Here is a 16,135-nt window from a genome sequence, read left to right as displayed (position 1 = left end):
CTGACGATAGCAATGATGGCACCCGTCCACGGATGGACCCTCCGCACGTGCACCTAAGGCAGAACTAACACACCGCCTCACTCAGCCGACCGCCGCGGGGAGCCCTGCTAAAGTGCCCTATGCCTGTATTGGGCCAACTCCCCTCTTCTTTTTGCTCATCAGCATCATATCACTGGCACCACGCAGGAGGGTTTCTCGCCATGGAGAATATCGCGGCCACGGAGTCGCAATGGTTGTCGCAACTAGCCGTCATGCGCCAGGCCATTGCTGATTTGAAGCTCCCCAAAGAGCCCCATGAGTCAATTAGCTACGGGAGCGATATCGACCTGGACCTCGACGATGACTATTCTTCCCCAGGAACGGTTGATGATGTATGGGATGTTATTAGTTCGGATGATGAAACGTCTGATGATTTGGACGAGTTGAATGGGGTTCCCCTCCCACAGGCATCCCTCTATGGCCGATCATGGCTGCAAGACAAATGTATGGACCTGGCAGTTCGCAATTCGAGCATGGACGCAGGTGAACTGGCCCAGCAAATCATTGCCGCTTTAGCCACCGATATCCAAGACGACGAGCTACAGATGTCCCTGGCTGAAATCGTTGGATTTGACGATTTAGATCTCGTCATTGAGTTGATCGCTCACCGGGCAGAGATTTTGTCGGATAAACCAACGCGGGGCGGGCCGCAGACAGATGGGCTCATGGGAGGCATGCTTCAAACTCGTGCAGAGAGAGAGCTGGCGTTGCGACAGCACGATTACGAACACAAGACTGCGCCTTTGATGGCGGCACAGACGAGATCAGAGCCAGTTTATCCCCATGTCTTCAAGATGCACGACTCACGGAACCTCCTGGCTGCCGGGGGTAAGAAGTACGGACTGCCGCTTGGTAGTAAACAGGTCGAAGAACCCAAGTATACAGAATTTGAGATTCCCGCGTCGAAGGTCGGGACGTTGGCAAAGGACCAGAAGCTGGTCGAGATCGCCCGCTTGGATGGTCTTTGCCGAGGCACATTCAAAGGTTACAAAACCTTGAATCGGATGCAAAGCTTGCTCTATGATGTTGCCTACAAAACCAATGAGAACATGCTCATTTGTGCTCCCACCGGCGCGGGTAAGACTGATGCAGCCATGCTTACAGTTTTGAATGCTGTCGGGAAGAACACGGTGCCCAATCCTCTGGAAGAGCCAGATGCGACCGAGTTTGCTGTTCAAGTCGAAGATTTCAAGATTGTTTATGTGGCCCCAATGAAGGCTTTGGCCGCCGAAGTTACCGAAAAGCTCGGCAAACGCTTGGCCTGGCTAGGGATTCAAGTTCGCGAGCTCACTGGCGATATGCAGTTGACCAAGCGCGAGATTGTCGACACTCAAATCATTGTCACTACCCCTGAGAAATGGGACGTGGTGACCCGGAAAAGCACCGGAGACACGGAGCTAGTCCAAAAGGTTCGGCTGCTAATCATTGATGAAGTGCACATGCTACACGATGAACGGGGTGCAGTGATTGAGTCCTTGGTTGCCCGTACACAGCGCCAGGTCGAAAGCACACAGTCTTTGATTCGTATTGTCGGCCTGTCGGCCACTTTGCCCAACTACGTCGACGTCGCCGACTTCTTAAAAGTGAACAAAATGGCTGGGTTGTTTTTCTTCGACTCCTCGTTCAGACCAGTCCCCCTGGAGCAGCATTTCCTTGGCGTAAAAGGAAAGCCTGGATCCAAACAGTCTCGCGAAAACCTCGATGCTGTTGCATTTGAAAAAGTTCGCGAAATGCTTGAACAGGACCACCAGATTATGGTCTTTGTTCATTCACGCAAGGATACGGTTATGACCGCTCGAATGTTGCGGCAGATGGCAGCCGAAGATGGATGTGAGGACTTGTTTAGCTGCCATGATCATGAGAACTATTCCTCCGCCCTCCGCGATATGAAACATGCTCGCGCACGCGAGCTCCGAGACCTGTTTGCCAGTGGGTTTGGGACACATCATGCTGGGATGAGTCGCAGTGACCGCAATCTCACGGAGCGGATGTTCTCCGAGGGCTTGATCAAGGTCCTGTGCTGTACTGCTACCCTTGCGTGGGGTGTCAATCTGCCCGCCGCTGCAGTTATCATCAAAGGCACCCAGCTGTATAATCCGCAGGAAGGTAAATTCATTGACCTGAGTATTCTCGATGTGATGCAGATTTTCGGCCGTGCGGGTCGTCCCCAATTCCAGGATACTGGTATTGGTTTCATTTGCACTACCCACGACAAGCTGCATCATTATTTGTCTGCCGTGACTGCGCAGCAGCCAATTGAGTCTCGATTCTCTGGTCGGCTCGTGGACAACTTGAATGCCGAGATCTCGCTTGGCACCGTCACGTCTGTCCCCGAAGCAGTGCAGTGGCTCGGGTACTCCTACCTTTTTGTGCGGATGAAACGAGAACCTCGCAATTATGGGATTGAATTTGCCGAGCTACGGGACGACCCAATGCTTGTCCAGAGGCGTCGACAACTGATCATCCAAGCGGCTCGAGTCCTCCAAAAGAGCCAGATGATCATTTTCAATGAGAAAACCGAAGATCTCAGGGCCAAAGATGTCGGTCGGATTGCCAGCCAATATTATGTTCTCCAGCCTAGCATCGAGATCTTCAATGAGATGATGCGTCCCCAAGCAAGCGAAGCGGATGTTCTCAAGATGATCAGCATGAGCGGCGAATTTGACAATATTCAATCCCGCGATAATGAATCAAAGGAGTTGCAGCGACTGCGAGACGAAGTTGCACAGACTGAGGTGGAAGGGGGCAATGACTCGCCGCATGCCAAAACGAATATCTTGCTTCAATCCTACATCTCTCGTGCAAAGCTCGAAGACTTCGCTTTGGTCTCGGACATGGGATATGTTGCACAGAATGCGGCCCGTATTTGCCGCGCCATCTTCATGATTGCATTGAATCGACGATGGGGCTACCAATGCCAAGTGCTTTTGTCGCTGTGCAAATCCATTGAGAAGCAAATGTGGCCTTTTGACCATCCTTTCCATCAGTTTGATCTGCCGCAGCCAGTTCTTAGGAACCTAGATGAAAGGCTTCCTTCTTCCTCCATTGAGTCAATGCGAGAGATGGAACCAACCGAAATTGGCCAACTTGTCCACAATCATCGGATGGGCAAGACGCTTTCAAAGCTCTTAGATAACTTTCCCACTCTCAGTGTAGAGGCTGAAATAGCCCCGCTGAATCGGGATGTCCTTCGCATTCGCCTCCCCATCTACCCTGAGTTCAGTTGGAATGATCGGCACCACGGAGGGTCCGAATCATTCTGGGTCTGGGTCGAGAATTCAGAAACTTCTGAGATTTACCATCACGAGTATTTCATTCTCGGTCGGAAGAAGCTCTACGACGACCACGAGCTCAACTTTACCATCCCTCTTTCCGACCCGCTGCCTAGTCAGATCTATGTTCGGTTGATATCTGATCGCTGGCTCGGCGCAGAGACTGTCAGCCCAATTTCATTTCAGCACTTGATTCGTCCTGACACAGAAAGTGTTTACACCGATCTTCTCAATCTGCAGCCGCTTCCAGTAGACGCCCTTAAGAACCCAGCTCTCGAAGAGCTCTACGGACAGCGCTTTCAGTTCTTCAACCCGATGCAAACGCAGATCTTCCACCTTCTGTACCACACGCCAGCTAATGTTCTTCTTGGATCCCCGACCGGCAGTGGAAAAACCGTGGCGGCTGAGCTCGCCATGTGGTGGGCATTCCGCGAGAAGCCCGGTTCAAAGGTCGTCTATATTGCGCCCATGAAGGCTCTTGTTCGTGAGCGGGTGCAAGACTGGCGAAAGCGCCTGACGGGTCCCATGGGTTTGAAGTTGGTCGAACTTACTGGTGATAACACCCCTGACACCCGCACGATCCGCCACGCCGATATCATCATCACGACGCCCGAGAAATGGGACGGTATCTCTCGTAGTTGGCAAACCCGAGACTACGTGCGAAAAGTTAGTTTGGTCATTATTGACGAGATTCATTTGCTCGGCGGGGACCGTGGACCAATTCTGGAAATCATTGTGTCTCGTATGAACTATATCGCTTCTCAGTCCAAGGGATCTGTTCGCCTGATGGGCATGTCCACCGCCTGTGCCAACGCCACTGATCTTGCGAATTGGCTCGGGGTCAAAGAAGGCCTGTTTAACTTCCGACATTCTGTCCGACCCGTCCCTCTGGAAATTTTCATCGATGGGTTCCCTGAACAGCGTGGTTTCTGCCCATTGATGCAGTCTATGAATCGACCAACTTTCCTTGTGATCAAGAATCATTCACCCGAAAAGCCAGTGATTGTCTTCGTCGCTTCCCGGAGGCAGACCCGCTTGACCGCCAAGGACTTGATCAATTACTGTGGCATGGAAGATAACCCACGTCGTTTTGTCCGGATGTCAGAAGACGACTTGGATCTCAACCTCGCTCGAGTCAAAGACGATGCCTTGAGGGAAGCCTTGAGCTTTGGGATAGGCTTGCATCATGCTGGGCTGGTCGAGTCAGACCGGCAACTAGCGGAAGAGCTCTTTGCAAACAACAAGATCCAGATCTTGGTGGCCACCAGCACACTCGCTTGGGGTGTGAACTTGCCCGCCCATCTGGTGGTGGTTAAAGGAACGCAGTTCTTCGACGCCAAGATCGAGGGCTATCGAGACATGGACTTGACGGATGTTCTGCAGATGCTTGGTCGTGCCGGACGTCCTCAATTCGACAATTCCGGTATTGCTCGAATCTTCACCCAAGACGCGAAAAAGGCGTTCTACAAGCACTTCCTTCACACTGGCTTCCCAGTTGAATCGACATTGCACAAGGTTCTTGATAACCATCTGGGCGCCGAAGTCTCTGCTGGGACCATCTCTACCAAGCAAGATGCGCTGGACTACTTGACGTGGACATTTTTCTTCCGTCGGCTTCACAAGAATCCGTCATACTATGGACTCGAGATATCTGCAGAGGAGCAGAACACAATGGCCGCGCAGTCTGTTGCTCAAGACTTTATGATTGAGCTGGTAGACAAATCTCTCGATGATCTCGCAGAGTCTTCTTGCGTTCTGGTGGACTCTGCCACTGGAAATGTCGACTCCACACCTTACGGCAAAATCATGAGTTACTACTACCTGTCGCACAAGACGATTCGTTACCTCATGTCTCACGCCAAGCGCGATCCTACTTTCCAGGATGTTCTAAGCTGGATGTGCTCTGCAACTGAATTCGATGAGCTGCCCGTCCGGCACAATGAGGATCTGATCAATGCCGAGCTCGCGCAGAATTTGCCCCTTTCCATCGAGTCAATGGGCGATGTGCCCATGTGGGACCCACATGTCAAGGCGTTTTTGTTGCTTCAGGCGTACATGTCACGGATAGATCTACCCATTTCGGATTACGTTGGTGACCAGACGTCCGTGTTGGACCAGGGCATCCGTATTATCCAGGCTTCGATCGATCTCATGGCCGAGCTGGGGTATCTGCCCGCGTGCCAGATGCTGATGACTTTGCTCCAGTGCATTAAGTCAGCCCGATGGCCTGAAGATCACCCCCTATCTATTCTCCCAGGTGTCCAAGTCGAAAACCCCCAACATGCTCTGCCGGGCTCCCTTGTTGCGCTTTCGTCGCAGCCCGCCGCGTCGATCTCAGATTTTGTCAAGAAGCTTCATCTGCCCCCTCAGTTTACTCGAGCTACCTCACAGTTGCCTCATCTCACTATCGCCGTGGCAAATGCTTCGGCCAAGGGCATGATGGTATCCCTCTCTCGGCGAAACCCTGCCACCAACCCCGATTACCGAATCTATGCTCCTCGGTTCCCCAAGCCGCAGACAGAAGGCTTCTTCCTAATTGTAAGCAGTGCGCTGCCGGATGGGACAGACGGCGAGCTACTCGGATTAAAGCGGGTGTCCTGGCCTCCGATGTCCAAGCAACGTGGCAACAACAAAGGCAATTCCATTGCTGGCTCCAGCCAAAGTGGATCTGCTCATCAACAAAACAGGAACGGGGGTGGTTCGCTCACTGTGCGCTCGTCGGTCAAATTCCCCGAATCTGTGCTCTCGCAGTTGCCCTCCGCCACGACGGGTGGCACCGCCCAGGTCAACGTCAGAGTCATCAGCGATTCATACATTGGGATGCAGTGGAACTTGTCGGATGTGGAGGTGGCTTTGAACACAGGACCCCAGACACAGTCTGTGCCAGAGTCGTCCAGTGTTTCCCTCAAGAGTTGATATCACTCTGATATGCATCCAACTCCTCATGAAAAATAAAAAATGAAAAATAATTCAATCTAGAATATATCTCTTTTCTAGTTACTTTCATACCCATCTCACAGCACAATAGAAAACCACCGTCTCAGTGCTTCCATCCTCCTCTCCTCTGTCTCAAATGCGTCAATCATGCGAGTGCGCCCACTCATGTTCAACTTGACCACGTTATTCACCAACATAATCTTCCCAACCACACACACGCCATCAGTCCGTGTTTGTGTTTCCGTGAGAGCTTTCATCTCCGCATCCGTCAAAGGAAGACCATTCGTTTCTCCATTGCGCAGGAACTTCACCACCCAGACATCATTCTTATGCCGGGCATCCCAACTCCTCACCCGATTCATGACCTCGAAATCCTCCTGGAAAAATTCCAGCTCCGCAAAACTATAGAAAGAATTCCACGGCTTTTCCGCGCCATTGCGGTACTGGTAGATCCACACCTTCTGCTCGGGTCTTGACTGTTTCCGCATCACATAATGAATCAGGCGGACTTCCTGTACGCCGAGATTTTGTGTTGCAGGGCCAGATATGAGTGGAAGTGGACTTGTTGGACCGTCGCCGCCGAAGGAAACATCAACGTAATATTCTGTGCCTGTGGGGAGGCGGGCGATGTTGGCAAGTGTTAATTATCTAAAATACTGAGGCCTCACTTGAGGTGAGTAGGCGGAGGACTGGATTGCGGGCTCCATTGGGAATATATTATTTGAGAAGAGTGTCTACTCGCGTCTATTCATTTGCGAAATAGAAATGTGTCCAGGATTTATACTTCTGACGCCGGTGGGTCATCCAGATTTTGCAGATAACCCTAGGTGTAGAGGTACTTATTTGAAGAAAGGCTTGGATCATAGAGTCAATCTTCAAATCGTGAACGTGATCCTCTACTTGTCATATTTGTCAACACTATTCTGTCACTGGGCGAAGTCCATGAGTCGCCAACATGAACAAGCCCCATACAGCCTGACTCGTGCCTTGCCGTTGCTTAGACGTTTGGATCGATTGAAATTTAGAACGAGAAAGGAAGTGATCAGAAGGAAGTTACCCCATATGGCTTTTTTTTATTATTCCCTTCATTATATACCTTTGTTTCTACCCATCGTTGCTGACCTTGACATTGACCTCTCGCTGTACATAAATATGATCTCGTTCCATCGGTCCGTCCCGGCTCTCGCTCCCCTGCTTGCCAACGATAGATACTAGCTGCACCTCGTCGCCATACAATGTCGAGTCCATGGTGACCGCTGTCGGCTTCGAATTCACCGCTGACCCAGCTCCACCCCCGTACCCGTTGGCGTATCGCGAGGACTGGTTGGTGGACCCGTCCCGACCAAAGATTCGGTTCAGTAGTGGGCGCAAGGTCGGCAAACATGCGCTGATCAGGTAAATGTCTGGCTCTGCAACGCTCCAGCTCATGAGGTCGGTGGACGACCACGACCCGTCGGTGACGGCGTTGCCGCGGGTGAAGATCACGAAGCGCATGATCGATGTGACTAGGCCCCTAGTTGATAGAAAATGTATTAGATAACGGTTTCTTCTTTGCAGGGACCTGAGCAAGGGGTCACTCACAAGATGCCAGTCGCAAATGTAAAGATCAAACCCAACTTGACCTTCATCGAGGTGTTCAGGTTCCACACCACCGGAACCGGCAGTACGAGCATCACCAGATCGGTGAGGATATTGGGTAGTGACGCCCATGTGAAAAATGCTTGCTTGTCGAGGCAGTGGCCGCCGGGGATGCTCTGGTCCCAGTTGAACTCAAATGGCTGGCACATATTCAAGCACATGATGCCGGATACCACCGCGGTGAGAATGATAATGGCCGCCAGGATTAGGATAATGGTACGGTATGGATTCACCGTCCAAAGGCGGCCGTAGAGGGCCAGAACGGCCAGTTTGGGGATTGCTACCGTGCTGTAGTAGTAGGTCGACACCACCAGCAGGTATTTGAAGTATTGCGGTACCAATTGGGGCTCTTCTTTTTTGAGTGCATCGAGGTGATGACCGACGCCGCCGTATCTCACAAAACCTAATGAAACACAAATTCGGTCAGTCGAATGGTTCATTCACAATTGCAGTTCGAAGCGTAACTGACAGATGGCGAGGGCTGATAGCCCAACTGATATCAGGCCGGATATGATTGCCAATGCGTCATCAAGACCCCATGGCGCTCGAGTGAGATGGCGCGAGTAGAAACGTAAACCGAGAAACAGCAGTACAATGGGCAGCATTGCACCTGCAACACCAGTCAATCGATCGCCAATATCTGCTGCCAGATACTCGGGCGAAAGGTCTTTTTGTGAAGCCATAATTCCAGTGGTCTGGCACTATCGACCGTCTGCGGAGGAACTGATGTGGTATTCACTGGGACATAATAGAGCTGGAGAAACTGCCCTCTGGGCTCTGTCACCGTCGGGGTAACCATGGTTTTGAATGCTGTCAAATTGGTGCAAGCACGAGGATCCACTCTTACCCGTTCATGAGACAGGGGACTGTGGACCCATAGACATATGTACGAGGCCCATGCGTTCACCAGTGAAGAATTCCGAGGATAGTTTCCCTCGGGTGCTTTGCAAGCAAGCTGCCGAAGATCTCTTCTTCCATAACAGTCTTGTGCCACACCCGGTATCGACAACGTCGCCAAATAAACCCATATACAGCATACAATATACAGGAGTGTCAAGTAGCAAGTATAAAGAACTTCCCATATAGAAAGGCGGGTTTTGCTTCAAAAGAACTAGAACATTCACTTCGGGCGCAGATCGCAATAACTGATCGTGTCCATTTTCCGTTTCTCTTCGCCATCAAGTAAACGCGCAGGATTATAGCTAACACATTGGCTTTTCCCCACCGACTCGGTCCAAGACCCAACCTAACCGGAGGATGAGACGAGGGATCGGCCGCCGTTTAACCCCCTTTCCAAATTCCATCCGTCACCGCAAGGCTCCACGCCGTCGATCGATTACTTCTTTGCGACACCCAACCGACGGGGAGACTCCCAGCGTTCTACCCGGCTGAAACCCCCACTTTGCAAGTCCTAACGCCACCCGTATATTTGCTGTACCCCGTTCGTAACTCGGGAACCAGTTCGTGGGTTTAAGTCATGCCCAGGAACCTAAGCTTTTCTTGGTATCTTGGTATAAAAGTTGGGTGAACACTATTGACCCGAGGTACCTGGATAACTATAGCCGTCCCCTCGAGTCGGATCCATAGCATACAGCTGAAAATGCTGTGGGTCCGACTCGACGGGACGGCGACCACTGTCGCCGTGTTCACCATTCAGGGCTTTGGGACAATTGGGTTTCTCCCGTCCCCTTGACGTGGGCGTCTCCACATTTCTCGCTCTTTCGACAGGTGAAACAAAGACAGACGATCATGACCCGAGGGAGTTTCGCAACGTTCGGACAATACCTCCCCGGTCCCCTTCTCCCCGTTCTCACCAACCTCGGATCACTTGCTGTTTGCATTGCATGAAGTCTCGTGGGCCCCATGGGTACTTGGGCAGGTATCTTTTATAGTGGATTCAATATTTGGTGATCAGCGAGCTAACCTCATGTGATTTATTGCCGAGTCTGGATTGTTCCTCTTGGTCCAATCGGATACGCGGTTATCCAACAACATCGGACGTTGACGGATTCCGCTTTGTGTTGCCTTGGGATGGAATACCCTTGTCATTCTAGGTACATGTAGGAATATAGGACTCTCATTTTGGGTTCTGCAGGGATCATGTACCACCGGGAAAGATCTTCCGACGCAGCTTTTTGCTCCATGGCATCAATAGTGGCCCGGCTATTGCACTAGAGATCTCCGCGATGCACTATCGACAACATACATTTCCTACCGATCGTGCGATGCGCCAAGAGTGGCACCCGCCAAGCCTGGGCCACAAAGCATTCCAAGATTGGATGTAGCTTCGAGGATACAACCCCATTGTGAAGCAGGAGAGCGGGGATGCCAACAAAGAAACTCCTGGGTTAAGGGGAGTGTGGCAAAGCAGACGCGGCGATGAACAGAGTGGATACGTCTGGGAATTATTCACTCAAATCTCTGCTGGCTGAACTCGTCGGAACAACTAATCATCGCGTAAACAGGGCGATCATTTAAACCACGCTAGCTGCAGAGCTCCCATTTCCAGGCGTCTCTCATGCTCTCATTCCGGCTCATCGTGAAGGAATGCTCTGAGAATACTCTTGCTTCCTCGGCATCTTCCGCGTTTCATGGTTTCAGCCCAAAGCTGGCCAGAAACATGATCCAGCCGCCGTAGGATTTCACAATGTTTCGCTCGGCGGGAGCGATAGGGGGCTCTGTGATGGTGAGTATTTGATCAAGGGCCATGGAAGCAAGACTTACGAAGTGCGTCTGAGGAAGACATATCCTGAGAAAAAGAAAATGGTATCTTGCTCTCTTGAGTTGACAAGCCGTGAACTTGGCAGGGGTAGTTTCGAAGATCAAATGGACAGATTTAATATCGTCCATATAGTTTGAACATCACACTCTTTATTGATCCCTGGATGGAGATCTTCTGAGCCCTTTTTACGAATTATTTTTCGAAGACTTTAGGAAGCCTTACGGGTGCTACGTTTGCGTTAAGACTAGTTGCGAGAACGTGCTCGTTGCTCAATAGTGGCTGATATTAAATATACCAAAGACGACCTCGAATGTCTGCCCATAATTATCGTTACAATCCGGAACGGGGGAACTATTTCAAAAATCATTGAACTCTCGATATATGGATTGAACATAACAAGGATGCTGCATTCTTACAAGTACACCTCCCAGTCTTCTACAGCATGTACGTCAACCCTCTCTTGATAGGGCAGGTCTTTCAGTGCCGGCCCATCCTCTAAATCTGCCTCCAGGACGTCGTCAACCGCATTGTCTTGCTCCCCACGCATATTCCAGCGAGTATGCCAGCGGTTCTTTTCCAATGCCGCCCTGTCAAGATTCCGACTGGAATACCACCGGAACCGCAGGCGCCGGTACTGGATCGCCACGACTTGTTCTCCCGTCGCCACGAAATGTTTTTGCAAAGAGCGAGCTGACTGTTGACAACCAGATATTGCAGGATCACTAATATCACCACCGACAATACTAGCGCCCAGCCCCGCCCCGCTGCCTCCGATCCCCGGCATTGCAGCGTTAATCGGGAGGTTGAGCTGGGCGAATGATTCACTCATCTCGACCGCATGCTCCATGAAACGGGCATCCTGGAACGTGTGGTATCCGACAATGAGATACACTTCGTCCCCCTGGTCAACGGCTTCTTCAACCCAGTCTCGTGTGGCCTCGGCCTCCAATGCACGTCGAAACCACACCCCAGAGTTGCGCAGTTGGTAGGTCCTTGCCCGCGGGGTCGAAACTTGAGTTGACGTGCGCATGCGCTTGATATGGGAAGCGGCTACAAGGCGGGTTAAGAGCGACACGAAATCTCGATTGCTTCCAGTATTGTCGACACCACCGTATCCCTCGTGTTCTTGAACCGAGGCATCCTCGCTCCTCTGGCACGGTGGGTCGAAGTAGTCTTGCTGGGGCTCTTTGATGTTGAGCACTAGTCTACCCAGTCGAACTGATTCGAGTGGAAAGAAAGGCGTTCCGAGAACAAGGCTCTGGGGCATCGCAGGAGTTGAAGGAAAAGAAAAGTGTGCGGGGTGGTGCAGGGTTAAGAGCGGGCGTTCGTATTCCGCATGTTTAGATGCTGATCGCACAGCTGACTGCTACGACTGCCTGAGCTGCACCCCTTTTCCTTTGGTCACAATCGACTCCTGCCAACTCAACACAAATTATTTGATTCCAGTGTGAGTGCAATCGAACGCGCCCCGAAGGCTCAGCCTCTTTGCTGCACGGACGTTTTCTCCCGCATAGACTTTCTCCTCGGCCCTTCCTTTCTTTTTGAATGAACTCGCGGAGTTTATGTTCTACGCTTCTACACAGAGAGCTCCAATGTAGCCATTTTGAACTTGCTGGGTATACAAAATGACCGACATCGATACCCAAATTCGGGTGTTGGAGCGCAATCTCGACGATTTGACGCTTGATCGACCAGCCACGCTGAACAACCTTGCGAGTATGCTCACACGACGATTCAAGAAAAATAAAGACATCAACGATTTACATCGTGCAGTCGACAACTCTGCGCAGGCAGTGGGCCTCACCCCTGCGGAAGACCCAAGGCTTCCAATGAGACTCAAAAACTTAGCCCTGAACCTTGAAATTCAATTGAACCATGCCCGATCCTCGCAAAACTTCGAAATATCTTTGAAGAATCTCGAGAGGCTGTTTTGTTTCCTTCGAAGAGCAGCCTATTCGGCAAGACCCCAGGATTATACCTTGCTCGACAGGTTGAACAAAATAGAAACAAAGATCGAGAAAGAAACGAGACAACTCAAAGATGGGGATCCCAACCAGTGGGCCGGATTTGAATTGCTCAAGGAAATATCCTTTGAGCGGTTCCAAGGGAGCGGGATGCCCAGCGACATTGACCGTGCTGGTTTCATGGCCGAAAAAGCCCTCTTCTCCATCTGCAAAGGGCGTCAATCTGCCATCATGAACATCCGAGTTCGAGTGGTTGAAATGCAGGTTTTCGATCCCAGCAGAGATGAGCAGATCATGCTGCGCGATATGATGAAACATTACCAGCAGTTGCCTCAGGTGCGTGAGAAGGTGCACTCTCGGAGAACATTATCCGTCGAGGACTGCGAGTTCGCCGTGAACGAAACATATCGAGTTCTGGAAGAAAGCGCACTCCGTAAACTGTCGCATATATGGGATATGGGGTTTGAGAGAACCGGGAACGCGAAGTATCTCGACGCAGCGGTTAGTAGCATGCGAGGAATGGTGCACATCACCGCCAACGAAGGCTCGCCGCGTATGCAGTGGCATTACTACCTTGCCATGGATTTATACAAGCGCTACCTGAAAACTCGCCTGGTGGAAGACCTGGACGACAGTCTTCGCAATTATCAGCAGATCCTTGATGCTTTTGGGGTGGTGGATGCATTCCCCGGGTTTCTGCTTAATCTCGGCACTACGTTTCATGCTCGATTCAGGCGGCTTGACAAGCGGGACGACCTTGACGCCGCTATCTCGTACATGCGGACAGGCCTTTCAATTCACACTAAGCAGTCAGGATTTACCGAGACTTCTTTGTTTGTCGAATGTATGAACAATCTCTCAGCTGATCTTGGCATTCGATATCAGCATTCCCTGAAGAAGGAGGATCTCATGGAAGCTATGTCAGTCGGGAGAGAAGCCTCAAAGCGAATGCCCGAAAGTCTCGACCCCTCGACCCGTGCCATTCGATTGACTGGTCTTGCAATCCTCTCGAACAAGCAGTCTGTTTTCACTGAGACATTAGACGACATCAACCTGGCTCTGGACACTGTTAAAACAGCACTGGAATTGACATCCCCAGATGACGATCAGTTGCCACTTCGTCTGGACCTACTGGGTGAATGCCTGCTCAAACGCTCACGGTGGACGGGACGGCTACAGGACCTGGATGAAGCGGCGCACTACATGCAGAGGGCGGTGGAGTTTACCAGAGATAATAGAATATATCGCTCCGGGAGATTGAGGAACCTGGCGAGTGTCTTCACTGAAAGATATTTACAGTTCTCACGAGTCGAGGATTTACACGAGGCAGCCCGGCTGGGAAGAGAGGCCTTGCAACTTATACCAGATGACGATGCCTACGAGGCCGAAAGGGCGACAGCACGCGACGAGCACGCTGGGACTCTACACCTAGAATCCCGGCGAAACAACAGTTTGGTGACGCTGCAGCAGAGTATCGATTTGCAGAAGGAGGCCGTGGAATCCAAAAATATTGACCAGAACCGACGAGTCATAATGTCGAACCAGTTGGGCCAGCTGTTGGTTAGTCGAGCTTTGGAGACAGGCAGCATCACAGACCTGGATGCAGGTATTCAGGTTCATCGACAAGTCAAGGAGGAGATGTCGAGTGACTTTATTCCTTTGCAACGAATGGTCCTGGACAAGCTCTGTTTGGCGGTCTCCCTCAGATATCACCACTCGAAAAGTCCCCACGACCTCGAGGAGGCTATATCTCTCGGAGAAGAGGTTCTTCGTCTCACACCTCCTGGAACTCCAGAATCCGCCAGAACGCTATCTCACCTTGGCCAAGTCTACTCGAGTTCGCCGGCTGAAGAGCGACAACGTCAGGCCTTGCAGGCCTACCTGGACGCATTCAATACGCCCACCGCGATGCCAAAAGATCGGCTTTGGGCAGCAAGAAAGGCAATTAATTTCTGGGAGTATCTCAAAGAGTACCCCGATGTGAAGCGCATGTGCCACGAAATGGTGCAGCTGATGGTATTTCTTGGCAACCGGACCTTGACCCAGATTGATCAACAGTGGCATCTATCTCAATATCCGAGATTAACTGCAGAAGCCTGTTCATTGCTTCTGGCTTTGAGTGGCGAGGCTGCGGAAGCGGTCGAACTATTGGAGCTGGGACGCGGTATCATTCTGGGATACTTCATCAATGATCGAAGCGACATCTCTGCGCTCGAGGCATCGTATCCAGAACAAGCGAAGAAATACAACAAGCTCACGGAGGATATCAACCGCCGTTATCCCGATACTGAGGATGTCAAGACCCAGACGGCGCGGATGAATCGCCGGATCCAAGCCGTCCAGGAATTGGACCACTGCATGGAAGACATTCGTCACCTTCCTGGCTATGACCGTTTCCTTCAGGGCCCTACCACAAATCAGCTGATGCATCATGCAAAAGACGGTGTTATAGTCATCGTGGTGGTAACTGATATTGGGAGCCATGCCATCTTCCTCACCACTGAGGTGGTACGGTCCATTGAGCTACCGGGGCTTCGGGCAGGGGAGTTGACTAAGTGGCTCAAAGAGGACCTCACTCGATTTTCCAGTCGCCAGGAGTTCGGTCAGAAGAACAGACACTACCGCGAATTTCTTTGGTGGCTATGGACCGCCTGCGTTCGCGTGGTTCTGGATTCCCTTGGCTTCATAGCAGATGAGACGCCGTCCAATCCTGAAGATCTTCCACGAGTTTGGTGGATTGGAACTGGCTTGGCGTGCTCCTTGCCGTTTCATGTGGCGGGTGAACATTCCCAGGGATCCCTCGAGAATGCCCTGGCTAGAGTGGTCTCGTCCTACACCCCTACTATCAAAGCGCTATCCTTTGCCAGGGAGCGAGGCCAATGGGCAACAGACCAAGATAATCTCCGGTTACTATGTGTGACCATGCCTACTACCCCGGGACAACAGTCTCTGCCAGGCGTTCTGAGAGAAAGGGAAGTAGTACGCGACATAGTTGAGGAGACTTTTTGGTTCAAGTCCCTGGCCCATCCAAGCGGAGAGGCTGTGATGCGCAAAATGAAGGACTGCGACATTGTTCATTTTGCTTGTCATGGAGTATCCAATCCAGTTGACCCATCCCAAAGCTATCTTCTACTTCAGACCCCGGGAAAAGAACCAACCCACAACCCAACTATAGACAGGTTGACCGTCCAAAACATCGCCGACATGCACCTGCTTGGAGGAAAGATCGCGTATCTATCCGCTTGCTCCACGGCAGAGAATCAAGCAGAGCTTCTGGCAGATGAAGTCCTGCATATAGCCAGTGGCTTTCAGACGGCCGGGTTTGCCCATGTTCTTGCTTCGCTGTGGCCGTCCAACGATACAGTCTGTGTCGACGTTGCTGCCAACTTCTACTCGTGTCTGCGCGATGCGGGCCAGATAAATCATAAGAGTGTTGCGTTGGCGTTGAATCGCTCTGTGCGGGCGGTAAGGGAGAGATTTCCTAAACAGCCGCTACTTTGGGCTGGATATATACATGTTGGAGCTTAGCGAGCCGCCCCGAGGAAAACCGTCAATTATGGGGT

At 51.5% G+C, this 16,135-nt stretch overlaps 6 protein-coding genes across 6 annotated transcripts; 2 read left to right on the top strand and 4 right to left on the bottom strand.

Moving 5' to 3' along the window:
* Nucleotides 1–200: 200 nt before the first annotated feature.
* On the top strand, nucleotides 201–6,227 carry NUU61_003520 (RNA helicase SLH1; the record flags this gene model as incomplete). Its single annotated transcript, XM_056654102.1, has 1 exon — nucleotides 201–6,227. The coding sequence occupies one exon, from the start codon at nucleotides 201–203 to the stop codon at nucleotides 6,225–6,227; it is 6,027 nt and encodes a 2,008-aa protein (XP_056512129.1).
* Nucleotides 6,228–6,325: 98 nt separating this feature from the next.
* NUU61_003519 (uncharacterized protein) lies at nucleotides 6,326–6,955 on the bottom strand (the record flags this gene model as incomplete). Its single annotated transcript, XM_056654101.1, has 2 exons — nucleotides 6,326–6,760; nucleotides 6,917–6,955. The coding sequence occupies 2 exons, from the start codon at nucleotides 6,953–6,955 to the stop codon at nucleotides 6,326–6,328; spliced, it is 474 nt and encodes a 157-aa protein (XP_056512128.1).
* Nucleotides 6,956–7,352: 397 nt separating this feature from the next.
* NUU61_003518 (uncharacterized protein) lies at nucleotides 7,353–8,569 on the bottom strand (the record flags this gene model as incomplete). Its single annotated transcript, XM_056654100.1, has 3 exons — nucleotides 7,353–7,761; nucleotides 7,830–8,289; nucleotides 8,356–8,569. 3 exons carry the CDS (start codon nucleotides 8,567–8,569, stop codon nucleotides 7,353–7,355), a joined length of 1,083 nt encoding a protein of 360 aa, XP_056512127.1.
* A 1,906-nt stretch (nucleotides 8,570–10,475) lies between these two features.
* Nucleotides 10,476–10,632, bottom strand: NUU61_003517 (uncharacterized protein; the record flags this gene model as incomplete). Its single annotated transcript, XM_056654099.1, has 2 exons — nucleotides 10,476–10,564; nucleotides 10,611–10,632. The coding sequence occupies 2 exons, from the start codon at nucleotides 10,630–10,632 to the stop codon at nucleotides 10,476–10,478; spliced, it is 111 nt and encodes a 36-aa protein (XP_056512126.1).
* Nucleotides 10,633–11,020: 388 nt separating this feature from the next.
* Nucleotides 11,021–11,875, bottom strand: NUU61_003516 (uncharacterized protein; the record flags this gene model as incomplete). Its single annotated transcript, XM_056654098.1, has 1 exon — nucleotides 11,021–11,875. The coding sequence occupies one exon, from the start codon at nucleotides 11,873–11,875 to the stop codon at nucleotides 11,021–11,023; it is 855 nt and encodes a 284-aa protein (XP_056512125.1).
* Nucleotides 11,876–12,233: 358 nt separating this feature from the next.
* NUU61_003515 (CHAT domain-containing protein) lies at nucleotides 12,234–16,100 on the top strand (the record flags this gene model as incomplete). Its single annotated transcript, XM_056654097.1, has 1 exon — nucleotides 12,234–16,100. The coding sequence occupies one exon, from the start codon at nucleotides 12,234–12,236 to the stop codon at nucleotides 16,098–16,100; it is 3,867 nt and encodes a 1,288-aa protein (XP_056512124.1).
* Between the last annotated feature and the right edge of the window lie 35 nt (nucleotides 16,101–16,135).

Source organism: Penicillium alfredii (genome assembly GCF_028826965.1).
Source record: "Penicillium alfredii strain IBT 34128 chromosome Unknown utg000005l_segment0_segment0, whole genome shotgun sequence".
Classification (NCBI taxonomy): Eukaryota; Fungi; Ascomycota; class Eurotiomycetes; order Eurotiales; family Aspergillaceae; genus Penicillium; species Penicillium alfredii.
The sequence above is the reverse complement of the archived record's forward strand: the minus strand, read 5'-3'. Positions and strand labels throughout refer to the sequence as shown.